At 43.5% G+C, this 27,752-nt stretch overlaps 1 protein-coding gene across 2 annotated transcripts; it reads left to right on the forward strand.

Moving 5' to 3' along the window:
- Nucleotides 1-14,222: 14,222 nt before the first annotated feature.
- Nucleotides 14,223-27,309, forward strand: pcdh12 (protocadherin 12). Of its 2 annotated transcripts, XM_080774514.1 has the most exons (4): nt 14,223-17,771; nt 20,522-20,613; nt 22,354-22,505; nt 25,812-27,309. In XM_080774514.1, exons 1-4 carry the CDS (start codon nt 14,832-14,834, stop codon nt 26,234-26,236), a joined length of 3,609 nt encoding a protein of 1,202 aa, XP_080630640.1. In that variant the 5' UTR covers nt 14,223-14,831; the 3' UTR covers nt 26,237-27,309. The 2 variants fall into 2 exon arrangements, 1 of the variants encoding a protein (XP_080630640.1); XR_013964783.1 differs by lacking the exon at nt 25,812-27,309 and having other exon boundaries at nt 20,522-20,725; nt 22,354-22,473.
- The last annotated feature ends 443 nt before the right edge of the window (nt 27,310-27,752 follow it).

Raw genomic sequence — 27,752 nt, forward strand, 5'->3', positions numbered from 1 at the left:
CACTTAATCAGAACAAAATTAAATAAAACTCTCAAAAGGTAGCACTGTCCAAACTAAACTCAAAGTGTCCAAACTAAACTCAGGTGCCCAAAAATAACGCAAATCCAAACCAGTAGAGTGTGGCCAGTCTCCTCTGGCCACTCTTAAACTCCTTGGGAAAGTCTGGTCAAATGTCCAATATCCACACTCCAGGAAAGGAAGAAGTTCTCTAAATCCAGAGGTCTAATCCAAATTCAAGGGAATAAGCCAACTCCAAGGGAACAATCCAAAAGGGAAAGAAAGGCAAGAACATGGGAAATATTCCTCTTGCCCACAGCAGCAGCCTGTCTGTCTCCCTGCTCCTTCACTCTGCACTGCCTGAGTCAAACTCCCCAGGTGGCCCAAACATTGTGATTGCCCATCAACCCCAGGTGAGCTGTGGGCGGGGCTTCACAATCACTGCCGGTTGCCATAGCAACCCATGTATCCAACTGGCTTCTTGTAGCATATAGTCCAGCAGATAATTAGAAACATTTCATAGCGCAACGGATTGGTAGAAATAATAAAATACATGAAAAATGGTGCATAGCAAACAAAAAATGCATGGAACCAAAGTGACTCTGGGCACAGATGTTACAAGGTGCTCCTAATCAGATAACGAGCAGCCATCTTGCTGCTGCATTCTGGGAGATGTCTGGGATGTCATGCTGACCATATTTGTGGTCCATGTCTGAGTTTTGACTCAACAATGAGTCCAGTGCTGATCTTAAAACATCACTTCATCACAAATTTTTGCATAAGAAATAAGAACTTTCTCAAACAAATATTTGTTCTGGGTCTAGTGAACAGAAATCATATGTAATAAACTAGAATTTCGTGGCCGCTACGCGGCCACTCAATCCCAGAGTTACTTCGCCACGCACTATGGGAAGAAGGAAATGGCGGGAGTTGACTCCACATCGGATGGGTTATTAGTTATTATTATAGCACAATGACAATGATAACGTTGTGTTGTAGATTGTGAGAAAGGGATTTGAAAGTAGCTCTCAAGTCCATAAAACAAACTAACATAGGCTACTTCTCTATAAGCAGAATCATGAATAGGCCTATTTAATTTATAGAAAAGGAGAAGAGAGAGAGAGAGCAATGTGTTTGTGGCTCAAACTTTGTCCAATATTGTTGAAACAGAACACAAAGATGAGTAGTAGCCTATTTTTTTTAAACACGCAGCACCTCTCTCTCTCTACGTCTCTCTCTCTCTCTCTATCTCTCTCTCTCGTGTGTGTGCACTGCTGCGCAATGTCACAGACAGACACAGACGCGATCAATAATATATAGCAGAAATAATAGGCAAAATATAACACTTTTCCTCTCTATCTGTGACTGTGATCAGCTCCTCACACATATAACTCCTCTCTCGTTCATGTACGCCTGCTCAAATTAGCAGCAACTGTTAGCATAAATTTTTTTTTCCCCGTTTGGGGGGGGGGGGGGGGGGGGGACGCTGTTGGGAGTCAGGTTCGTTGAGGCCCGGTCGTGCTGTCTCACCCCCCGGCCCGGCCCAATGTTGTTCCGCCACTGTAGTAACGGATGGGTTATTGGAAAAGCGAGTTGTAGTGTGTGTAGTTGTGTTGGTCCAAAGCAAACTTCAATTGAAATAAAAGAAATGGTTTTTCATTGTCAGGTCATTAACGCTTTTCATGAGTCAAAAATAAATGTGAAATGCAATGTATAGCCTATTATAAAATCCCAGGTTGATAGAATACACAATCCTCTGTGATCACCAACTCACCAGAACATCTCTCATTAAAAACGTTTGGATTGTCATGTTTGAAAGTATTCTACATGCAACACTGAGCCTGTAAGCTGTGTGATGCTAACGAACTTAAATTGAAATAAAATAAATGGTTTTTCACTTCAATTGAAATAAGATAATTGTTTTGTCATTGTCAGGTCATTAACGCTTTTCATGAGACAAAAATAAATGTAAAATGCAATTTATAGCCTATTATAAAATCCCAGGTTGATATAATACACAATCCTCTGTGATCAGCAACTCACCAGAACATCTCACATTAAAAACGTTTGGATTGTCATAAGCTGTGTGATGCTAACGCGCTAACACCGTTAGCATGGTGTGTCTTAAAAAACGGGCAATCAAGACACGCAAGGTTAGGTTACATGAGTTTATAAAGTTACATCGTGTGTTTTTGTGGTAAACAACTGACGTTAGGTCTGCGCACACTGTACGCTGCTATGGCAACCTGTCATCAAATGCTGCTAACGTTGTGTTCACCACTGTTAGCATGTGCTATCATCAAGCCAAAGCTGAGACAGATATGAAAGTACTACTGGCCAAAATGTCATAGAAAGCACAACACCTAATTTCGGAATGTTATTGTGACCTATTGAGCACAAACAGACCATGATTTGCTTGCTGGACCTATAATTAATTTATTTGCATTAAAATCCTCTGTGATCACCAACTCACCAGAACATCTCACATTAAAAACGTTTGGATTGTCATAAGCTGTGTGATGCTAACGCGCTAACACCGTTAGCATGGTCTGTCTTGGTCAAATAAAAAAGGGGCAATCAAGACACGCAAGGTTACATGAGTTTATAATGTTACATTGTGTGTTTCTGTGGTAAACAACTGACGTTAGGTCTGCGCACACTGTACAGGCAACCTGTCATCAAATGCTGCTAACGTTGTGTTCACCACTGTTAGCATGTGTGCTATCAAGCCAAAGCTGAGATAGATTATGCAACTACTACTGGGGAAAATGTCATACAAAGCCCAACACCTAATTTCGGAATGTTATTGTGACCTATTGAGCACAAACAGACCATCATGATTTGCTTGCTGGACCTATAATTAATTTATTTGCATTAAATGTCCACTCGCCCATCAAAAACGGACAGAACAGAGCTGGTGACGTATGAGGCAGGGTGTTGCCAGGTTTGCGAATTGTAAGCGAGTTGCAGTGTATGCAAGTAGCGTGGTTAAATTCCTTGTTTCTCGGCGTGTTGTGGCACCCGTTTATCTGCTGGCTCGATCATGATTTTCATAAAAGTAATATTTGCCGAGCAAATAAGACACTTGAACGGCTAAAAAATAGGCTATGTCAGTTCGGGGAGCGTGCCGAATTTATTTTGCATATAGAGATGTGTGGTGAAAGTGTGGTTCGGTCGGAGATAGAGCATGAAGAATGAGTATGGGTACACCTTTTCACTTGTATATATGACTAGAATTTCGTGCGCGCTACGCGCGCACTCATCCCAGAGCGACTTTGCCACGCACTATGGGAAGAAATAAATGGCGGGAGTTGACTCCACATGTAGTAACGAATGGGTTATTGGAAATGTACCATTGTTTTGTCCTGAATATTTCCACAGCCTAAGTACTAAAGGATTGTGACTGTGGGACAGACATACAGTCTGACATACAATAGGCTACACGTGTGCACAGTGAATAAACAATGACCTATATGCCCAGAGTTCTTAAATTAACATAGTTGGATTTTAACAGAAAGACAATGCCATAAATCAGTCAAAGTAAGTGACAGACTCAACAGTAGCACACAGCATGCAAGGCAGCGATGCATGCATGCAAACATGTTTGTCCAGCTGAGATTTAGTGTCTCCATCTCTCTGTGGAAGAGGTTGCACATGACCTGTACGGCCACACTGAGGCGCTCCAACACAAACACAGACACAAAACAACACCACGCTGTTTGTCCAGTTGACCCAAATCAACACCAATACCTAGCCTGTTTGTCCAAAACACAGTATCTGCTGGCCACGTGTCTACTTCGCCACAACCTAATGTTAGTAACAAATGTAGGGGAGAGCCGCCAAGGTTGTAACGCTTCGCGGTTGTAACATGGACGTTATATCTTGATTGGTCAACGCCACCATGACGCCATCGCGTCAGTATGTGTACAGCAACGTACTCTACGTGGCCAGGAGTTTGAAGTTTGAAGTGTTTACCTTCAAAATGCGTCTAATTTTACACCTGGAGTATATGTGTGGTACAATTTTTGTCTTTGGTGTTGGTGAATAAAAATCCACATGGATGTGTTCATGCTTATGTTCTTCATTAGTTTGCATCGTGTTTAGACGGAATTCACGTTCATTCTGGTCTGTAAGCAACTGCAAAGAAAACTTGCAAAAGCGGGTCATTTGTAACATGTGTTACAAATGGTCCGCTTCCATTCAATGCCATTATATGTAATATTTACATATTTGACATATTGGCCAATATTATATGTTCTGAAATGGTATTGTATCGTGTAGTGTATTCTGAAATTAGTTTAGGGTTGTATAACGTTGTACAACTCAATCAATCAAACGTTTGTTTAATCAATGTATTGCCCCATTGAAAAAAAAGAAATGGCCAAACTGGTACTGGTACACCCGATACTATTTAATATTTCCCTTATGTTTGATACATTTTCTTATCACATCCATGGTATGAAAACAATGCTAAGGAGTTGCTTCAATGAAATGTAATTGCTTTAAGCTGAGAACGATATGTTTAATGGTGTTTTTTAGCGTTGTTACATTTATCATGCATGCCGTTACAATTGATCCGATATGCGCAGCAAATGTAACACTGAAACAGCGTCCACGTTCGGTTGAATAACTCCCGACCTGTTTTATCAAAAAAATAACTTGAAGTGGTTTATGGTAGCTGACATGTGTAGGTCCGTTGCCTGAAAATATTACATGTGTAGCTAAACGGATCTCTGAGTAAAAGAATGAAACGTGCAAAATGTTACATCCTTGGCGGCTCTCCCCTATTAGTTTACTCACAGCACAGCACCGTCACTCCTGTCAGTTATTTCGTCCTAATAACTTGAAGTGGTTTATGGTAGCTGACATGTGTAGGTCCGTTGCCTGGAAATATGACATGTGTAGCTAAAGGGATCTCTGAGTAAAAAAATGGAACGTGCAAAATATGTTCTAAAATTGTATTGTATTGTGTAGTGTATTCTAAAATTAGTTTAGGGTTGTATAACGTTGTACAACTCAATCAATCAAACGTTTGTTTAATCAATGTATTGCCCCATTGAAAAAAAAGAAATGGCCAAACTGGTACACCCGATGCTATTTAATATTTCCCTTATGTTTGATACATTATCTTATCACATCCATGGTATGAAAACAATGCTAAGGAGTTGCTTCAATGAAATGTAATAGCTTTAAGCTGAAAACGATATGTTTAATGGTGTTTTTTAGCGTTGTTACATTTATCATGCATGCCGTTACAATTATTCCGATATGCGCAGCAAATGTAACACTGAAACAGCGTCCACGTTCGGTTTAATAACTCCCGAGCTGTTGTGTGTATTGCGTGGTTAAAAGGCCGTGTGTTTGTGTTGTAAACAACTCATGTTATGTCTGCGCACACTGTATGTTGCTATGGCTGCTGACGTTAGCATGTGTGCTATCAGGCAAAAGCTGAGATAGATATGCAACTACTACTGGGGAAAATGCCATACAAAACACAGCACCTAATTTCGGAATGTTATTGTGACCTATTGAGCACAATCAGACCATCATGATTTGCTTGCTGGACCTATAATTAATTTATTAGCATTAAATGTCCACTCGCCCATCCAAAAGAAAAGCAAGATGGCTGCGACAGATTGTGAGCGCGACGGACTACGGAGGCCAGGAGGAACAGAGCTGGTGACGTAAGAGGCAGGCAGTGTTGCCAGGTTTGCGAATTGTAAGCGAGTTGCAGTGTATGCAAGTAGCGTGGTTAAATTCCTTGTTTCTCGGCGTGTTGTGGCACCCGTTTATCTGCTGGCTCGATCGTGATTTTCATAAAAGTAATATTTGCAGAGTAACTAAGAAACTTGAACGGCTAAAAAATAGGCTATGTCAGTTCGGGGAGGGTGGCGAATTTATTTTGCATATAGAGATGTGTGGTGAAAGTGTGGTTCGGTCGGAGATAGAGCATGAAGAATGAGTATGGGTACACCTTTTCACTTGTATATATGATAGACTTGGTAACCTAACTGTAGGGAGTACAAACACAGTAGAGAACCTTTGGGTTAACATCTATGAAAAGGCAACACAATGAGCAGAAATGTTAAATAAACCATGTAAATACAACAAATTGAGCAGAGCACTCTAGGGACTTGAACCCCGTTCTGGAAAACCAGAAGTACCACACCAGTGCCTTAGTTTGTTTTGTTGTAATTTACAGGTCCATTATTTTCATCTTTTCTCAAATCCTGCAAAATCATGAAAAACGGCATGCAGTCTGGAACCATGGACTATAGTAGGCTATAGCCCAGTCAAGAAAGACGAAAATCCATGGGCTATATAGCTATATTTTGTCTTTTTTTCAAATCCTCAAAATGATGAAAAACGGCATGCTATAGTAGCCTATGCCGTCCGAGACAATGGGCTGTAAATTATGAAAGAAGAGGATTTGAAAAAAAGACGAAAATCACTCCGAGACCATGGGCTATAGTCCATGGTCTTCGAGTGATTTTCTACCTAAAATTCTGATTTAATAAATAATAAATAATAATAAAGATTCAACTACCTAAAACTGTATTGTGTGTTTACAAAACTAACTAAATCTAACTAAAATTGTAGATAAAATGTCCATAGTTTTAGTCTTTGGCAAAAATAGCAGATCTACATGCTCACAATGCGTCACGATGCGTTGCGTTGTGAGATTGTTATTTTTCCCGACCTTGTTGCATCTTTCCCTTAACTAATCCATATTACATTAAGAAACTAAACCTAACACTAAAACTAATTAAAACCAAACTTAACACAAGCCTTAATTGGAAAAAACATGAATACAAATAAAAACAAATCCAGCAAACCTGCTTTCGAATTGAAACTAAACTGAAATTGAAAACAAAAACTCAAAACGAAAGAAAAAAAAAAGCCATAATACAAAAACTATAATAAACTTGGGACATTTTGAAGTGAATGTATCAAACTGACCAGACACAGTAGAAGCAGATACAAACCATTTCAGTCTCTGACCACTAATCACACACACAGTATGGCTGGAATCTCTCTGTGATTGTTGCCAAGGAAACCATGTTTATTCTGCATAAAATAGTACCTCACCACTTTATGGCCTACGCGCGCTATAGTATGACGTACGATATGGGCTATAGCCCATGGTCCAAAATGATGAGAAACGAGGCTAACTTTTTTTTTCAAAATTTCAAAAAACATGGGCTATAACCCATCGTTTTTGTCATTTCGTCATTTTTTTCAAATCTTCAAAAATGATGAAAAACGGCGCGCTATAGTATGCCGTACGATATGGGCTATAGCCCATGGTCCAAAATGATGAGAAACGAGGCAAACTTTTTTTTTCAAAATTTCAAAAAACATGGGCTATAACCCATCGTTTTTGTCATTTTGTCATTTTTTTCAAATCTTCAAAAATGATGAAAAACGGCGCGCTATAGTATGCCGTACGATATGGGCTATAGCCCATGGTCCAAAATGATGAGAAACGAGGCTAACTTTTTTTTTCAATATTTCAAAAAACATGGGCTATAACCCATTGTTTTTGTCATTTCGTCATTTTTTTCAAATCTTCAAAAATGATGAAAAACGGCGCGCTATAGTATGCCGTACGATATGGGCTATAGCCCATGGTCCAAAATGATGAGAAACGAGGCTAACTTTTTTTTTTAAAAATTCAAAAAACATGGGCTATAACCCATCGTTTTTGTCATTTCGTCATTTTTTTCAAATCTTCAAAAATGATGAAAAACGGCGCGCTATAGTATGCCGTACGATATGGGCTATAGCCCATGGTCCAAAATGATGAGAAACGAGGATAACTTTTTTTTTCAAAATTTCAAAAAACATGGGCTATAACCCATCGTTTTTGTCATTTCGTCATTTTTTTCAAATCTTCAAAAATGATGAAAAACGGCGCGCTAAAGTATGCCGTACCATATGGGCTATAGCCCATGGTCCAAAATGATGAGAAATGAGGATAACTTTTTTTTTCTAAATTTCAAAAAACATGGGCTATAACCCATCGTTTTTGTCATTTCGTCATTTTTTTCAAATCTTCAAAAATGATGAAAAACGGCGCGCTATAGTATGCCGTACGATATGGGCTATAGCCCACGGTCCAAAATGATGAGAAACGAGGCTAACTTTTTTTTTCAAAATTTCAAAAAACATGGGCTATAACCCATCGTTTTTGTAATTTCGTCATTTTTTTCAAATCCTCAAAAATGATGAAAAACGGTGCGCTATATTATGCCGTACGATATGGGCTATAGCCAATGGTCCGAAATTATGAGAAACGAGGATAACTTTTTTTTTCAAAATTTAAAAAAACATGGGCTATAACCCATCGTTTTTGTCAAATTGCGGAATTGCGGAAATTGCGGAAATGGTAATTGTGGAAATTGCGGAAATTGCGGGGATATGGGCTATAGCCCATGGTCCAAAATGATGAGAAACGAGGATAACTTTTTTTTTATACTAAATACAATTAGCCTGATATGAACCACATCAAACAGTGCTGCATACATAAGTGTGAATAAAACAATCACTGACCATTGGTGTCTTGGGAGGTAGAACCCAAGAGTAGTCTTTGCTGTTGGCATCTGGTGTTTGTTTGAATGACTGAAGCTCCATTCCTTTTAAGGTGCTCCTAATCAGATAACGAGCAGCCATCTTGCTGCTGCATTCTGGGAGATGTCTGGGATGTCATGCTGACCATATTTGTGGTCCATGTCTGAGTTTTGACTCAACAATGAGTCCAGTGCTGATCTTAAAACATCACTTCATCACAAATTTTTGCATAAGAAATAAGAACTTTCTCAAACAAATATTTGTTCTGGGTCTAGTGAACAGAAATCATATGTAATAAATAGACTTGGTAACCTAACTGTAGGGAGTACAAACACAGTAGAGAACCTTGGGGTTAACATCTATGAAAAGGCAACACAATGAGCAGAAATGTTAAATAAACCATGTAAATACAACAAATTGAGCAGAGCACTCCAGGGACTTGAACCCCGTTCTGGAAAACCAGAAGTACCACACCAGTGCCTTAGTTTGTTTTGTTGTAATTTACAGGTCCATTATTTTCATCTTTTCTCAAATCCTGCAAAATCATGAAAAACGGCATGCAGTCTGGAACCATGGACTATAGTAGGCTATAGCCCAGTCAAGAAAGACGAAAATCCATGGGCTATATAGCTATATTTTGTCTTTTTTTCAAATCCTCAAAATGATGAAAAACGGCATGCTATAGTAGCCTATGCCGTCCGAGACAATGGGCTGTAAATTATGAAAGAAGAGGATTTGAAAAAAAGACGAAAATCACTCCGAGACCATGGGCTATAGTCCATGGTCTCGGAGTGATTTTCTACCTAAAATTCTGATTAAATAAATAATAAATAATAATAAAGATTCAACTACCTAAAACTGTATTGTGTGTTTACAAAACTAACTAAATCTAACTAAAATTGTAGATAAAATGTCCTTAGTTTTAGTCTTTGGCAAAAATAGCAGATCTACATGCTCACAATGCGTCACGATGCGTTGCGTTGTGAGATTGTTATTTTTCCCGACCTTGTTGCATCTTTCCCTTAACTAATCCATATTACATTAAGAAACTAAACCTAACACTAAAACTAATTAAAACCAAACTTAACTGGAAAAAACATGAATACAAATAAAAACAAATCCAGCAAACCTGCTTTCGAATCGAAACTAAACTGAAATTGAAAACAAAAACTCAAAACGAAAGAAAAAAAAAAAGCCATAATACAAAAACTATAATAAACTTGGGACATTTTGAAGTGAATGTATCAAACTGACCAGACACAGTAGAAGCAGATACAAACCATTTCAGTCTCTGACCACTAATCACACACACAGTATGGCTGGAATCTCTCTGTGATTGTTGCCAAGGAAACCATGTTTATTCTGCATAAAATAGTACCTCACCACTTTATGGCCTACGCCACCAACCACTGCACAAACTCTAGAGAATACTCTCTCTCTCTCTCTCTCTCTCTCTCTGTCTGTCTGTCTGTCTGTCTGTCTCTCTTCCTCTTTGTGTGGATGGGCATGCACGTGTGAAGGTTCACCAACAGCTGCAGGAAATATGGCATCCTTTTCCCACATTTGTCGCTTCCCTCTACCACTACACCTACTCACAAACGTTGCACAGTTTAGTGGCGGCATAGCCAATGTTAAAAAAAATATATATCACTACCACTCTCTCAAATATTGAATGCCAGCCCCTTGTCTCACAAGCGATGCCTCCACTGACTCAGTCCCCTGCCTTCCTCCCCTCGCCTTCGTCTAAAAAGCAACAGGATTCACCCACTCACTCACTCAGTCTATTTCATGAGAAGAGAAAACACTCATCTTGTATTCTTATGTTTATTGTGTATGCAAGAGTGGCGCAGACATCCGTTCGGCGGTGCCATGACAAACACGAACGTCCTTTTCTTTGTTCAGTCTATTTGCTTATCTGTCCAAATGTTTTGCCTACAGTAGCAGCTATCACTGCAGCCTGTGTGTGTGTGTGTGTGTGTGTGTGTGTGTTTGCTTCGTCGTCCCCGTATACCTCGGTGTCTCCGTCTGCAACTGTATTTTTACCACATTTACAGTATAATCACTGTGATCACGCAAACAAACACAATCACACACACACACACACACACACACACACACACACACACACACACACAACACGTACAGTACACTTCACTTCTTGGCTGCTCCGTCTTGTTTACCAGTGTCCGTAACATATCCTGTATCTGTCAGGAAACCATCATAAATAGTAGCTTTCTCCTCAGAGCTAGGTGGCTGGGTTCTTCTCTCTCACCTTCCTGTTTTCCATGACCACCACCAGCTATTGTTTTCAAAGCACAATGATGTTTAGGCACCCAAACCCCAGGAAAAACCAAAGGAGAAAGGACATTTTTGAGTTGTTTGGAGTGAGTAGCTGTGGGGGGTGTGGGGACTGTGTACACTGAAGGTTGTGTTTATGTTGAAATCCTACACTCGCACGACCCACAGCCACACGCACGCACACACATGCACGGGCACACACACACACACACACACACACACACACACACACACACACACACACACACACACACACACACACAGAGTAAAATTGTGGCAATCAGATGTACAGGCATTAAGCATCACGACTCAGCCACATCAAAGCTGTGGTTGGAGCCAGCCAAGTGAACTGTTTGCACGTGTGTGTGTGTGTGTGTGTGTGTGTGTGTGTGTGTGTGTGTGTGTGTGTGTGTGTGTGTGTGTGTGTGTGTGTGTGTGTGTGTGTGTGTGTGTGTGTGTGTGTGTGTGTCCATCTGTATCTCTGTGTTGCCATCAGTGGAGACTAGAGAGGATAAATGGACACATACTGTAGAAGAGAGGTGGAATGAGATAAAGAGAAACAGAATGAACGCCTGGAAGAAGGGAGAGAGAGTGAGAGAGAGATGGGGGGGGCTAACAAAAGGTAGAGCAAGGAGAGAGAGAGGGGAGAGGCCTATACGTTTAACAAAAGGTAGAGCAAGGTATTTCTAGGAGACTCTGGTCTTACTGTGTTTCAGACCTCAGGCTACAGATGTCTGACTCAGTCCAGACCACACTGCCCATGGGAGGAAAACATTGGCTGGCAGGTATAGATTTACAAAAGATGGTGTCTGATATTATTACCACCAACTACCAAAGTCAACAATGAGGTCGATTTTGTCTGTGGCTGCACAGTAAAATCCTTCAATCTGAGAGTGGTGCTAATACCAAGAAAGTGGAGCATATCACTCCAGTTGTTAAATCCTTGTGTGTGAGATAATTGATTTGAAAATACTGGTCTATAAAGCTTTGAATGGTAGGGCCAACCCAACATACATTTCTGGTCTTGTGCGATATCGTGAACCACCCTGGTCCTGCATTCTGTCCCTAAATTGAATTTGATTGAGTTACTTTTACTTGACTGTTTTATGCATCCTAATGTCATTGTTGTATAATAATGTATTTGCTTTGCTTGATATAATTTTAATTCACATTGAATTGTGCAGCTATACAAATAAAATTGTCTTGATAGATTCACAGAATGCTTAGATAATCCACAAAATCAGCTAAAGTTGAGATGCTTGGACAGGAAACTATGTTAGAAAGTAGTTGTGAGTACCAAAATAAGCCTAAGGCTTCACACAAAACTCATGCCCATCACCTGCTCAATATATCGTTAATGCCGAACTGCTCTTCTTACTGACGATATCTGTCTGCATGCTTCCAAGGCACTGTAAGTCTGTAACCCAAAATGAAATAATACAGAAAATCATGCATGCAAACAAAATCATTCATGTTCGTGTTGCATGGTGTGTGCATGATTGTGTGTGTTCACAGCGCACACGCGCACACACAGTATGTTTTAATTACTTCTTGACCCGTCCTAGGTTGTTTCTTTTGGTTCTTTGCTCTGACCACATGTAACAACCAGGATTCAAACCCATGGTCCCCCGGTGAGAAACCAAACATCTACTGCTCATTCAAAGGGGAATCCCCTTGGCCACAGGAGATACTGTCTGTCTGCCCAAAACGTGCAAACAAGAGCTGGTCACAACTTATGGATGGTGTGCTTTAATAGACACTTTGTTGTTAACTTTCTAAGTAGAACTTATTCATTACCACGTGTATAGATGTGAAGATTTACACATGTGTTAAATTAATTAGACTGCAGAGTGCACACTGCACATGTGGATGTGTGCGTGCGTGTGTGTTTGTGCTGTTGGGGCCATGGACATGTGCAAATGTGTTTTGGTGCACTGGTTAAGCAACTGTGGAGACATGCACATACAAAGTGTGAGGATACAGTCTCGCACGTACGCACGCACCCGCGCATGCACGCACCCAAGCACACGCGCACACACACACACACACACACTCACAGAGTTGCAATAAGCTTCAGAGTGGGGGCTAGAATGTGTGAGAGTAAATGCCGTGTTTGTTTTAGAGATATCCTAATCGTATTGGCTGACCCCATGCCCTCTGTGTACCACACAGGATGTCTCACTTGGATAGAAGAGGTTGGTCTGGGGGGGTGGGGGGTGGTATACCGTATCTTATGTGGAGACCAGAGCCCTACTTCAACTGTGACCCCAAAACGTACCGCAGGCAGAGTGGTTTTCTTCTATCTCCGTAATCATCTTTTCCCAGAGTTATCACCACCCCTGGCCTGCATTATCACTCTGTGAAAAGCTTTCATTGGCTGGCAGCGTCGATGGCTTTGTTTAGGTTTCATGACCCCCCCCCCCCCCCCCCCCCATCCACCTCCAAACTGAAAGGAAAGTGATATGCTTGAAACGTCTTTCTGTGTGATTCTTTGTCGGACGCAGGATTTTGTCAGCATTGAATGATAAATAAGCGTTGGGCAAGCTGGAAAAACATTAAGCACAGCCACAGCTGTGGTTTGTCAAAACTGGTCCTATAACTCATTTTTAACACGTGGAAACAACCCATTTGACATTTTTTTCCATATTATTAACATGCTTTAAGCATTTATTTCATTGTCATTTTGTGTTTTCAACGATTCCAAGCTTCCCAACAGTGATGCCTTCTGCATTTTGTTGGTTTGTAGGTCCTTGGGATCTGACAATGGCTGTCATTGTCTTTCTTGGATGTCCATGGCTGTAAAGATCAGGCACAAGACTTTAAAAACCAAGCAAGCGAATGAATTTACTGCTGTGGTGCTTAACAGAAAAGCCTCAGTGTCTTCACGAGATGACTTTAAAGCATACTGAACAGAGCTCTTCATGACAGTTGATTCACATTCTCCATATTTATGAGGGAGACTTATCGTATCTTATTTTTGTTGTCACAAGACCAGAATGTTCATCACCGAGACGGACTTCAGATACTCTTGTAGTGTGTTCGACCCCTCTGGGGTAAAATGTCACATTTTGCAAATGATTTAAGATGCCAGCATCCAGCCTGTGATACATTTATCCAGAGTTAGTGGTGGGGGGGTGGGCGGGGGTGCTGGAGAGGAGGCATCGCGTTTCTTTAAAAGCACTCCAGATTTTCTCTCAACTTCTGCCCAGCATCGTCAGAGCTGAACTTTTTCATGCGTCGAGACTGGAGAGCCTGGATTGGAGGAACAACCCCCTCTGTTTTGATTGGCTGTGACCTTCCCAGCATGTGGAGTCCTGTATCCAAACTCCCTCACTCATTCAGATCCAAACTTTTACTGAGAGCAGGAATACCATATGAGCCGAGAGGCTGGGAGCCAGCAGCATTGTGAGTGAGTAATGCTAGTAGGCAGGGCTGTTGTATATTGAGCAGTGGGTAGAATAGTGTATTGTACCATTGTCTGGAATCTGGATGGTGTGTGTTGGAAAAAGCTGTTTTTTAATGGAGCTCTTGGTAGAACGGAGTTATCCAGTAGGATAGATTGTGTTTAGTTATTAGTTATTGTGTGTTGTGCAGCAAGCAGGATTGTGTGAGCGGAAGATAGAGGCTGTTATTCTAATTATATACTTCTGTAATTATGTCCTGTCTAGACTGCAGTTTTTGTCAGATTTATGTTCTTAGAATCAACGTATTTACGTAGTTTAGAATATTATTATTAAACATTTCATTTTTATTCATTTTATTTTATTATAGCCCTCAACAAGATTATTGTTAATCCACTGGATATTTTGTTACATGCCATCCTTTGATTGTTTTATTTTTGAATGGTTGTTAAAATACATCCATATTATATTACTTTTACTTAAACAAAATCGACTTTTACAGTATAAATTATAGTTACATAATTTGATAAGATTTGAGTGGGCCTTATATCCTTGCCATTCTGAATGATAGAAAATGCCCATTTAGGTATTAGACAGCTGATATCTGCCACCACCATGCTGCTGGTTCTACTGCTGGTTCTGAGTGTTAGTTGTGAGGCCCATTCCTCCGAGTCGTCGCCGCTGACCCTCATGTACCGTGTCTGGGAGGAGCAGCCGGCCGGGACGCGGGTCGGCCGTCTGGTCGACGACCTGCGTCAGAGGGACGAAACCGGCTCCCTGGAGGACTTCCAGGTCGTAGAGCACGGGCAGGCCCTGCCCTTCTCCGTCGGTGCCCGAGATGGCCTCATCTCCACCCTCGGCCAGCTGGACAGGGAGGAGCTGTGCCGAGGTGCGGACCTGTGCGAGCTGGCCTTCAGTGTCCTGTACAGGAAAGGTGGCGCTGTGCAATTCCTGCGGGCGCGCGTGGAAGTGATGGACCTTAATGACCACAGCCCTAGCTTCCCCAGCCCTCTGCAGGAGGTGGAGATCTCGGAGACGGCCACCCTGAGGATGAGAATCCCGCTGGACAGAGCAGTGGACCCTGATGCCGGGCCCAATGGTCTCCAGACCTACTCGTTGTCCGTCAACCAACACTTTGCGCTGGATGTGAGGGTGGCCCCAGGTGGGACCAAGCAGTCAGAGCTGGTGGTGATTAAAGAGCTGGACAGGGAAGTTCAGGCCTCCTTCGACCTCACCCTGATGGCCTGGGACAAGGGGAACCCCCCTAGGTCAGGGAGCACATTAGTCCGTGTAAACATTCTGGACTCTAATGATAACAGCCCCACATTTGAGGACAGTACACCCATTGTGGAGCTGGCTGAAGACACAGCCCAAGGAACGCTAGTCGTCAACCTCAAGGCGACTGACCCTGACCAAGGCGCTAATGGGGAAGTGGAGTATTCCCTCAGCAAGCACGCACCTCCAGAGGTACAGAAACTCTTCAGCGTGCATCCCCAAACCGGGGACGTGACTCTGAAAGGCCTGCTGAACTACGAGGCCAAGCACTCGTATGAGGTGGACATTCAAGCCCGCGACCATGGACCCAACTCAATCCCCTCTCACTGTAAAGTTCATGTCAAGCTAAAGGATGTAAACGATAATGCACCGAGGATCCACATCACCTGGACGCCGCCTGACTCGCCTGTAGCCACCGTGTTGGAAGGGGCACCAGAGGACACATTCCTGGCATTGGTGATGGTCTCCGATGCAGATTCGGGGGACAATGGCAAAATGAAGGCCCACATCCAGCAAGGATCTGGCCCATTTCGCCTCAAAAGAATTCATGGGGACAATTACATGATTGTAACCAATGGCAGCCTTGACCGAGAGAAGGTTATGGAGTATAATATCACACTACTCGCCCAGGATTATGGAGACCCTCCACTGTCCTGTGTTAGACACGTCACTGTTCATGTGCTGGATGAGAATGACAACGCCCCGGTCTTCTCCACCTCCAACTACAGGGCTTCTTTTCAGGAAAACAACATTGCCGGCTTCCATGCTCTCAAAGTAAATGCCCATGACGTAGACCTGGAGCTTAGTGGAAGGGTGTCCTACTCCATACGGGAGTCCAATGAACTCGGATCACCCACAGCGTCGTTTGCCATCCACCCAACCAGTGGTGTGGTCAGCGTCCAGCAGTCTCTGGATTACGAGGAGTCCCGTACCTACTTATTCATTGTGGAGGCCATTGACCAGGGCCACCCCCCTCTCACCAGCACCACCACAGTCCATATTGATATCCAAGACGTCAATGACAATTACCCAATCATCACTGAGCCAAAGCCCGTGAAAGGAGTGGCATCTCTAAGTGTCCCTGTCAACGCAGACAGGGGGGAGATTGTGACCGAACTCGGGAATGGTGTGGATGAGGGATCCACCAATTCACCCATCAATCGCCCGGCACATGATGGACTCGTGGGATTCCTGGCTACAACCGTAAAAGCAGAAGACCCAGATTCTGGCTTGAATGGACAGCTCAGCTTCCTCATCGCTGACGGCAATCCCACTGGGCTGTTCTGGCTGAATCACATGACGGGGCAGCTGTTTGTCAACACCACCAATGCCACCGAACTCATTGGGAAAACATTCAAGGTGGACATTTCCGTATCCGACATGGGAACTCCCAGCTTGGTAACGAAAGCCACCTTGGAAATGACCTTCATTAATTTGAAGGACCATCTCAAGAACTCGTCTCCCGGCAACCGCCGCCAGTTGAGCTTCACCATGATGATAGCCCTCTGCCTCGGTGCCACGTGCCTCCTGTTACTGTTAGCCATCGCCCTGGTGACCACGTTCTGCCGCCCTGAGAAACGAGACAACCGGGCCTACAACTGCAGAGAGGCCGAGTCCACGTATACCCGTCATCCGCGGCGCCCGCAGAAAAACATCAGGAAGTCAGACATTCAACTTGTTCCTGTCCTCAGAGGACGAAAGGAAGAGCCCTCAGAGAACGAGAGTGAGGCCCAGCCGCTGAATCCCCTGCCCCCGATGACCGGGGAGCAGCGTTCTGGAAGCCAATACAGTATGGCGGCAGCATCCATGACGTCCTCTGTGCATCCCCAGTATCCAGAGGCCGACGCCACTCTACCCATCTCCCACGGCAGAATACTCAGGAAGCCCGGAAGCATAGAACTGGACGGCACTCTGCCCCGGACCCCGGCGACGCCATACCGGACCCTCCGCAACTCTAGAAACACTTCCTCGTCTTCTTCCGGGTCGCACACCAACACCATTAAGCGCTGCACCGACCCCGACTCCCAAAGCAGACCCGAAGGAGAGGAGGAAGAGGCGCCATCAGGTCCATCGTCGTCACAAGCAACGCTTCGTAGGCCCAAGAGCTCAGAGGGCAGAGGGAGGCAGGATGCTGAACACAGGCAGATGCTGAGGAACCTGGTCCGCCTGTCCATGGCCGCCTTTGGGGACAACTCCATTGAGCTGTCCGCGGCTTCACCAGAAGTACAGGTTCGATAAACTAATTTATTTCATTCTAGCACACTGGTCCTTAATTGTTTTACTTTGTCCCTGTGTATAACCAAAGCAAAGTTATTGCAGAAATTGTTTACCTCAAGGTTTAACGGGAAATCCATTACTGAGCATGGTGAGGGAGAGCCCCTCCTTCCCTTAAAATTTCCCAGTGGCCTCTCTGCTATTTTAGCCTGTTCCATGACTTAACCAGACAGCCTAAAGGGACAGCTGACAGATGATTTTAGAGCTAAAGCATAGCGTTTATTCAGGTGCTCATGTGTCAGAGACAGTCGAGCCGACGGCTCCCCTACCCTCCCCTGAGAAATAGGACCGATCCTTTCTACTCAATATCACATATCATATTTGTATTGAAAGAATGAGAGTGGGGGTGCCAGGAAGAATCAGTGGAGTGCTGTGATCCTTTATGGGGGTGAAGCGAAGCCAGCCAAAGTAAACTGCAGTGTATATGTGGTGTAAGGTAACACCGCTTTGACATGTAAGGGCTGCAGACTGTCCCGTTACAAATGGTCCAAATCACTCTTACTGAGCCTGCTGTGACGAAAGACAAACAGCAATGGGGCAGCTGAGAAATTCCACAATAACTTAAAGGTCACAATTGCGGTACAATCTATGGATTAGTTATATATAAATGATGCTTACTATAGACTCAGTTGGTTGAGCAAAATTATTGTAGGTCAGACGAATGCGCGCGCGCGCGCACACACACACACACACACACACACACACACACACACACACACACACACACACACACATGTCTGTATTTCAATTTGGTATTACGGTGCAACACTGTTGGGTCCTTTCGTACTTCAATACCATTTCAGGTTTTCAGTTGCGGACGTGCTGTGGTAGTCAAACCTTCCCACCATTAGGATGGAGACGTACAGAATGCTGTGGTAGTCAAACCTTCCCACCATTAGGATGGAGACGTATAGAATGTTATAGTCCAGGCGGACAACAACGCCCTGCTGACAGAGAACAAAGAGTTTGGCCCGTCCCGACGGCCTCACGTGAATTCCATTAGTAAGAGCAGGAAGCCGGAGGCTGATTCTTAACCCAGCTTTTCCTCAGCGTCCTGCGCTACCCGCCCTAGTTGGCACTTAGGCCTCTGAGGTCTCTCCCAAGAGGACCCTAAGGAAGAGGCCTTGGTGGACTGAGTGAGGGAGGGACTTTCTGCTGCCCCCCACACCCCTCCATCACCCCCCCACCCCCCACAGGTCCATATTTCTGAGGTCTATCCTGGAAGGAAACGGGTCAAAGAAGAATAGTCTTTTACGCAGAGGCCCTTTCCTGTCCCTGCAAAAAGCGCACGTGTGCATAAACACACAAATACTATAGCCTACGCGGAAACACTACGTACATGCACGTGTATTCACATTTACGCCGCACACTGGCATGCACACACAGACATGCACAGCACACAAACATGCACACACATGGCATGCACACACAGACATGCACAGCACACAAACATGCACACACAGACATGCACAGCACACAAACATGCACACACATGGCATGCACACACAGACATGCACAGCACACAAACATGCACACACAGACATGCACAGCACACAAACATGCACACACTGGCATGCACACACAGACATGCACACACAGACATGCACAGCACACAAACATGCACACACTGGCATGCACACACAGATATGCACAGCACACAAACATGCACACACAGACATGCACACACAGACATGCACACACAGACATGCACACGCAGACATGCATGCACACACAGACGCCCACCGCGTCCGCTAATACTACAAAGCTGTCAGCATAAAATGGTGAGGGCCTGGCCATTGTTAGAATCCCACATTAATATATACTGTTAAGTTCTCATACAGAAATAATATGTATCCATTTCACACCTGGCAGTGCTACAGTGCTTGTTAATCTCTTAGACAGCTAAACTAACTGATAGTGAAGAACTGAAGATTGAAGCACTTGGTCAAATAGACACCAAAAAAGTCATATGTGTAAAGTGAAGCCTGGTAATAATAAACAAATGTGGTTAGTTTAGACATACTATTGGTCCGACTGTCATTAGACCTATACCTCTAACCCTAACCCTGCATGTTCGACCACATGTCCTCTTGTTTCCGCATGTCGGTCCGTTGGTGTGTCTAATGTGCGTGTGCATCCTGTTTAAAGTGCTGTAAACAAACATCCCACATGACGTCACGTTTAGTGCTCTAAACAAACATTAAAAGTCCATAGGCAACATCTGCCATATACAGTAAAGGCAGACGTTGGAAGGGCTATAGCGCCAGCCCTCAAGAACAACACAGCTCTAAAGTTTTCTGATGGAAATCTTGGCTCAATCAACCGGTCAATCAGTCAGTCAATAGAAATCAAAAGTATTTTTTTTTTGGTCAAAGGCTTGTTAACCCATTCAGGACGGGAACCCCAAGCTCATAGCGTGGCACAGAGTGCCGCGCTACGAGCTTGTAGATCTGCTATTTTGGAAAAATCGTGAAAATGTGGCCAAATCTTTGAATATATTTTTTCAACTCAAATCTTTGCTTCTGGGGGGTGCCCTGGAACAACAGATTGTCAGATAGGGGTCCGCATACAAATATACATCCTGGGGGTCCTTGACATGAAAAAGGTTGAGCACCACTGACATGTTCTAAAGATTAAATGTGTTTGTCACCGTAGCATGGTCTCACTCCAGGTCTAACTGGCCTCTCCTGTCTTCCTCCTTGCAGCAGATCTCTCAGCTCCTGACCCTGCTCCGCCAAGGCCGGCTGCAACCCAGGCCAAACTTCCGTGGCAACAAGTACTCTCATCGTGCCGGCAGGTTAGCTCATTGACCCCTCCTCTTCATCTAAAAGAAACAGCTCTACAAGACAAAATAAGCAACAAAACTAGAAACTCAGCATGAAAAACCAAAGGATTTGCAGCTTTCAGAGGTGTTTAACATATGCCTAAATTCATGCTGCTCCAGAGGGACTATAAAAACTCTTCTTTTCCCTTTGTTCTTCCTCCCCCTGTCTTTTTTTCAGACTATCATGTCTTTGTTTAAGAGCCAGGTGGCTGCTAGAAAGCAGGCTATGTCCTCCCACTAACCCTTGCAGGCTTGTGTAGTCCATTTCATATTATGCTATGCTTTATGATCAAACCAATGTGCTTTTGACAGCAGAGAGGTCACATGACACTAACTTTATCCATGTGACCATGTGACTTAAAGAAACAGTACCGCTCCCAGTTTGATAACATCCTACACAGGTACGGAGAGTGAAACAACTCTAGTTGGCTTTTGAATCACAATTTGCTCATGCTTGATTGATTGTTGCCAGTCCAAACATAAAAACTTGTCAATGAGTGCAAACAGAACAAAACAAAGGAGAGAAGATGCCGATCAAAGAGGAAGTGGTCTTAACCTCAAATGACAGGAAGCATGTCTCATAAGCCCATGGGTGCCTGCCTGTGTGTGGGTATATGTGTGTCAGTGAGAGAGAGAGAGAGAGAGAGAGAGAGAGAGAGAGAGAGAGAGAGAGAGAGAGAGAGAAAGGGTGTTCAAGGGACAGGCTATAGCAAGACCAAGTGTTTAGTGTATAGTGATGGTGTGACTCAGAACTCTGTGCCAGGAAGCAGCACCTTCAAAAACCACAATGTTGTCTTAGAGATGAGATAAGAATTGACATCACTTCACCAGCTTTTGATACCACATACAGTAGATAGATGACAAATCAGGTGCACTTCATCATGTGCAGGATATTCCATGCGCATGCATGCTGCTGCGCAGGTACGCATACATTAAGTGAGAGACACACACACACACAGAGACACACACACACACACACACACACACACACACACACAGCTTACGTCCATGTAGGCCTGTCTCCAAGAACCCATAACTATTCTTGAAGATAAAATGTTCAATAGGTGTTTTCCCGGTGATTTTTAAGAACACGGTGAGCTTGTAGATCTGCTATTTACGGCACGCAAACCATGTAGCCCTTTAAGGAGCCCATAACATGCTGTAAATGAGCTGAAAGAACCACAGAAAGGCACTCTATTATCCATGTAAGGTGAGTGGGCTGCTGCTCTATGATCACATCTAATGATGACTGCTCTGGTCCAGTCCTATATCACACATGTTCATTATCTACATCATATCTACATCACCGACTGGCAGAGAGACTTCCTGTCTCAGCCTGTCTCTGCACTCAGTCTGATAAAGAGTGTGTGTGTGTGTGTGTGTGTGTGTGTGTGTGTGTGTGTGTGTGTGTGTGTGTGTGTGTGTGTGTGTGTGTGTGCACGCACGCGTGCCCGCCATTTATCAAACAATCAATGATTGCTTGATAAATGTGGGCATAAACTAAAACCTGGGCTCGAAATTAAGATGGTTTGTACACTGTACAACAAAAACGATGAATATACAAAAGAAGTATTAGTAGTATTAAACCTTTACAGCCTATGGACCATATACTATACTGTACAGTCTGGTGAGTGTGCTGACCTTCCCTGTAAATGCCATCAGTTGGAAGTCCATAACCACCTAGATACTATGTTTTCTCTCTCTCTCTTCCAGGTCTGGAGGACAGGACTGTCAGGATTGGCAGAGTACCAAGGATAGTGGACATGGGGAGAGCGAGCCTGGAGACGTAGACTGGGAGGCAGGCAGAGACTCACCTATAGACCCCCAGCTGGAGGAGGGCATTGCCAACCTGCTCAACAACACTGGTACGACGAAACCCTCTTCCCACTCAATTTAATGAATGCTGGTATATTTCATACCGTCAATATCACGTCACCCTACCTCGTCAGAATCTGCATTGTATATCCTGTCACAAGACTCTTGTGACAAGAGTAGAATCGTGACAGTGCATCATGGTGCATGGTGTTAGTTCTTAGTTCTATGAACAAACTGTTGCTCAGCAAAATGCTTCATAACGTAACAACAATGTTGGTGTAAATCAAGAGATTTGCTGGAAAAGGCTCTTGTATGCTATTGCCTACAGGTGGAGAGAGTGAAAGCAGTGTGCTTGCCTGAGAGAAAGCAGTGTGTGACTGTGTGTGCCAGTTGAGGTTGGGTTTAGAGATCAATTGGAAATAGTGATAGAGCCTTTGTTAAAATAAATGAAGATTGTAATACCAAGCAGAAACAGACTGTCATCATTTGCATGTTATACCCACTTACACACCCTACAATATGACAAATAGCTAAAATAGCCCATCTACAAGCTCACAACGCATCACACCGCTGAGTGACTATTTAATTATTATTTTTTTACAAATTTTGAATAAAGGATTAGAAAAAATGACTTTAATTACCCCAAATAGGGGCCCGCCATATAGGGTACTATGGTAAACATAGGCCTACATACCGATACATATAACTTCTTCCTGATATTGTTCTTGACAGAGGTACATTCTAACCAGGGGGCCCGCCTTTGTTCATGCTGATAAAAGGCCTAGTACACTGAATCTTTTTTTTTTTTTACCCAGCGAGCCTTGGGGCTCAGTAAGGGGATTTTTTCATCCTTGTGTGAAGATTGAGAGAGATTCATTTTAAGTCAGTGCAGCTAGTATAACAGAGAGGAAACAAAGGGCCGTGGCGCGGTGAGTGTGTCAGTGAGAAAGAAGGTGTGGGTGGGGAAGGTCAGGTGTGTGTGTGTGTGTGTGTGTGTGTGTGTGTGTGTGTGTGTGTGTGTGTGTGAGTGTGTGTGCGTACCAGTGTTTGTGTCATAGTTGAGTCACCGCTGCCCTGCAGGCACCATTCCTAGCGTAACTCCCCCTAGAGTAGAGTGACACAGGCCAATACGAGAGAAGATTACAGAGGTGTGAGTCTGCCTGTCTTTACAGATGCTGATTGATTTTTGCAGACCTCCGGCGACACATTACACGCACAAACGTGCACAGACTGAACACACACAGTCTCACACACACACACACACACACACAACTTGAAAATTATTAGGATTTTTTTTACCTGAGGGCAGAGTGACAAATGCGTCTGTCTTATAGGTGTTGTACTGTATGAGATAGATAGATAGATAGATAGATAGATAGATAGATAGATTAGCCTTACATTATCAAACAATCATCATTAGTTCAGCTTTGCTCTAATTAACAACATGTTGGTTAGGTTTTAATGGGCCCTATCAGTGGCTATTTATGGCTTTGGTCTTGAGTGCATGTGTTTCCTCAAGGTATTTGGGTATAGAAGGATTCGTCTGGTTCCAATAATGAAGTAATAGCCAGGCTACTTTGTGGACCATGTAGTCTCTTTGCAGGCAGACCAGCTGTAATAAAGTCAACACGAGTAAAGCGTGCCAGTTTAGTGGCAAGTTTAGAGAATGTTTCAGCCTCCACTCTGTCCGTCGGCGCAGAATGTTTCAAGCAAACGAGAGCAGCTTATCCCAAATTACAGCTGTGTTTTCGGCAATCGCAACCAACTGAAAGAGAAAAGATTAAACGAAAGATGGCCGTCATGAAAAGGGCCACTATTTACAGGGCCGATGCACTTCAACTGAAGCTGCTCGACCTCTCACTGTGATGTGGGCAGCTTTCTTTGATCGCTGAGTCGCCACGCTCCGTGTCAGTTGCACACAAGAGACCTTGATCAGGGCCAAGCGTGCCTCAGCCCGGGTCTCTCTGTAGCATGTCTTTACATGGTCCAGCAGCATATTAGCGATGCAACTGCAGGGCTGCTCCTGAGTTATCCCGGTGTTGTGAGGAAGACTTCAGAAGGGGCCGCCGGCCATGTGATTCAGCGCCGCTTTTGATGATCTCCGTGGTTCAGATGCTTCGAGCCGAGGCAGCCCTCTCTCCCTCTCTTTCTCACTGTCACTACTTAACAGGCGTGTGTGCTTGTATGTGTACGTGGGTACATGCATGCGCGCGCGCGCGTGCGTGCGTGCGTGCGTGTGTGTGTGTGAGTGAGTGAGAGAGAGTGAGAGAGAGAGAGAGAGAAAGATAATGTAGTGCAAGCACATGCCTTGCGTCTGGTTGCGATTAGATGAAAGAGACCACAGTGCCAGTAGTAAAGCTTTTTCCAGGCCATGAACCTAATTAGATTCAACAGTGGAGAATGACATTAGAGGAAGAGGGGTTGCACCAAAAAACAAGAGGAAGTCAATCAATTGCGAATTAACTTTTTTCTTGCTAACCTCTTAAACCCCAGGGGGGTCCAGGAGGGAAAAAATATCGGAGTTGGAACCTGAGACCTTGACCAGCCCCATTTACCCGCTGAGAGCTGTTCATGAGGTGGACAGCCTCTGCCCCCGCCGGTGGGGGATTGGGGCTTTTAAGCCATTGTATAGGCTACTGATGTACTATGCTATAGGCAGCACTCAGTGTAATAAGACTTTTCAAGCTCACAAAATCAACGTTGTTAAATTGTTACATACATTTGGTACATGGAATAAAACAAAAGGAAGACACAGTGATTCAGTGTCTAGGTTTTATGTCGGCCAAAGAGACACAAATCAGACACACCCTGATTTTGCATCTCCGAAAATGCCTGGAATGCTTGACTACAGAAAATGGCTTGGCTTTAAGTGTCTTTTCAGCACATTGGAGTGTGTACGTGCTCATTTTGTGCGACCACGTTAACCACTCCGACAGGACTGCTTCTCAAGAGGATGGCAGGAAATGCCTGTTCACAACAGGCAGATAAATATACTCCTCTGATGTCCCTTATCCTGTTTTTAACGCGACATACAGCACTTTAATCTATCTGAGGGAATTGTACAGTAGGACGGAACCTTGAGCCCCATTTCCCACAGTGGCTCCTTCTGTTATTGACGTATATCCTGGGGAATTACATTTTCTTGACAGTTCAAGGATCATTTTGTTTATTGAAACTGTTCAGTGTCTAAAGTTATAGAAACGTTTTCGGAGTCTTTGTAGAGAAACGGTCAGGGGAATAAACTACGGCCGAAATGCAGGGACCAACAACAGGACACCTGGCTGTTTATTACTTGTGTCCATCTGTAAAATTTGCTTCAACACCTTACGTTCCCTGTCTGTCGCCCGTTCCCGCAGATGACGTTTTCGCGGACTTCCACGACCCAGCATGGATGGCTCGGCTCTCACTCCCCCTCACTGGAGACTACCACGACAACGTGTTTGTCCCAAACGGGCCGCCATCCCCGGATGACCTCGGTTCCAACCACGATGTCCACCACGACTCCAGCTCCTTCTCCACTTTTGGCAAAACGCCAGAGAAGGAAGGCCCACTGGGCGGGGCTTTGCTTTCTGAGGTCAGCACTCTGTTTGAGATGCTGATGACGCAGAAGGCTGACGCTCAGCCCAGACCCTCTGCCGAGGTGCTCTACAGACTCTCTGCTGCCTACCGGCGGTCGCTAGGCCTTGATGTGGCTAGCGCTGGGGGGGCCAACGCCCCAAGGAACTGTGGGAACCCCGAGAAGAGGTTCCCTCTAGCTCAGTCCTCTGGACATTGCCAATAGATGTGCTGGTAATTGTCTATCTCCGTTCATGGAACAATGGACATATGTACAATCAAGTATGTACATTTAAGTACAATGGTGCAGACATGCAGATAAGCAAGTTGGAGAACTGCTGTCAGGTTTCTGCACTTTTTGCAGCATCTTCAGGCATTACGTGAAACACAAATAATATGTATTTGTACCTACCGACTGCAACTGTAAATATCAGTCACACCAATTTTGTTTCTACAGTACAATGTTTTATTTTTAATTATTTTCTTCTGGAGTGAAAATTATGTCCTTGAATGGCTAATGAATGACATGAATGATCACTGCCAGGGCTGATTAAGTGTTTCAATTCCACTATAGACCAAAGCCACCAACCACACAAAGATATCTGTATATGGTTATGTAAGTTATTTCGGGACAAAAGTGTGTAGCAAATGGCAAATGCTAAGTATTGATGTGTAGAAGAAGTAATGTGTGCAGATTGTATATAAATGATGGGGGTTAAAGTATACTTGTTCCTGGTATAATTTCTCTGTTCAGACAATCAAGGGGTCAACTTGATTTCAGCTTTTAAACTGTTTCAGTAGCCTACATGTGTCAGTCGCATAAGAGGTACAGTAACTATTTCATTCAGGCTCAGGAGATTGCCATTGAGTGAATAACGTGCTGTGCCTTTCTCCTGACGACCTTTGGAGTGGAGTTGCAGTTGAACAGCCGCAAGACCAAGCCAAAAGGAAATGTCCCTTTGTCTTGCCTTAAGACAAAACAATAACCACACTAGCAGTACTGTTGCTCCTGAGGTCTAGAATGTGACATTCCGTATTTCCTGCCTGTCTGCCTGCCTTGCCTACACTTCCATTAGGGCCCTTTGAAATATGTCTCTATTGTTGTTCATTATTTGTACACAAGTAAACTTCATAGTTTACTTTATTTGTAATATTTAAAGATATTAAAAAAAAAACGTGTTTTGGATATGTGTCAATTTTGCCTGTGAAATGGTTATTATTGGTTTAACTTTTTATTATGGAAAGCTGTTATGTTTTGTCCTTTTTGCTACATATCAAATGAACAGCACTTTGTATATACATTTTGCATTAAAATTGATCATGGTTATTGTATGGTCTCATCAATCAGGTTACCAAACATGCACAGCAAACCGGTCCTTGTGAGGTGCCAGCCAACGGATTAAACACTAAATAAATAAAGAGTATAGCCACACACTTGTTATATATAAACTTATATAAACCTAATTATAAACTAATTCAAATGTTGTGAAAATAACAATTGCCAGCTCTTATTGATTGATTGATTGATTGATTGATTGATTGATTGATTGATTGATTGATTGATCACATAAGCACACATGGTCAATGCTCACATACGCGTGACATAAACAAACTATTAGGAGATTAAGGATATATTATGTCTGATTAATATTACTTCTTTTCAGTTTTCTTTGTTTTTTGTATATAACATATACAGTAGTAGGTATGATAGGCCTTTATGTCCATAGAAAATCAATTGATCC

Source organism: Protomyctophum bolini (genome assembly GCF_963924005.1).
Source record: "Protomyctophum bolini genome assembly, chromosome: 10".
NCBI classification, from domain to species: domain Eukaryota; kingdom Metazoa; phylum Chordata; class Actinopteri; order Myctophiformes; family Myctophidae; genus Protomyctophum; species Protomyctophum bolini.

Bases quoted from the DNA above. Each gene is read 5' to 3' on its own strand.
- pcdh12 (XM_080774514.1), top strand. From the start codon at position 14,832: ATGATAGAAAATGCCCATTTAGGTATTAGACAGCTGATATCTGCCACC. The intron at 17,772-20,521 runs GTTCGATAAACT...TCCTCCTTGCAG, and splicing joins CGGCTTCACCAGAAGTACAG to CAGATCTCTCAGCTCCTGAC. The intron at 22,506-25,811 runs GTACGACGAAAC...CCGTTCCCGCAG, and splicing joins CAACCTGCTCAACAACACTG to ATGACGTTTTCGCGGACTTC.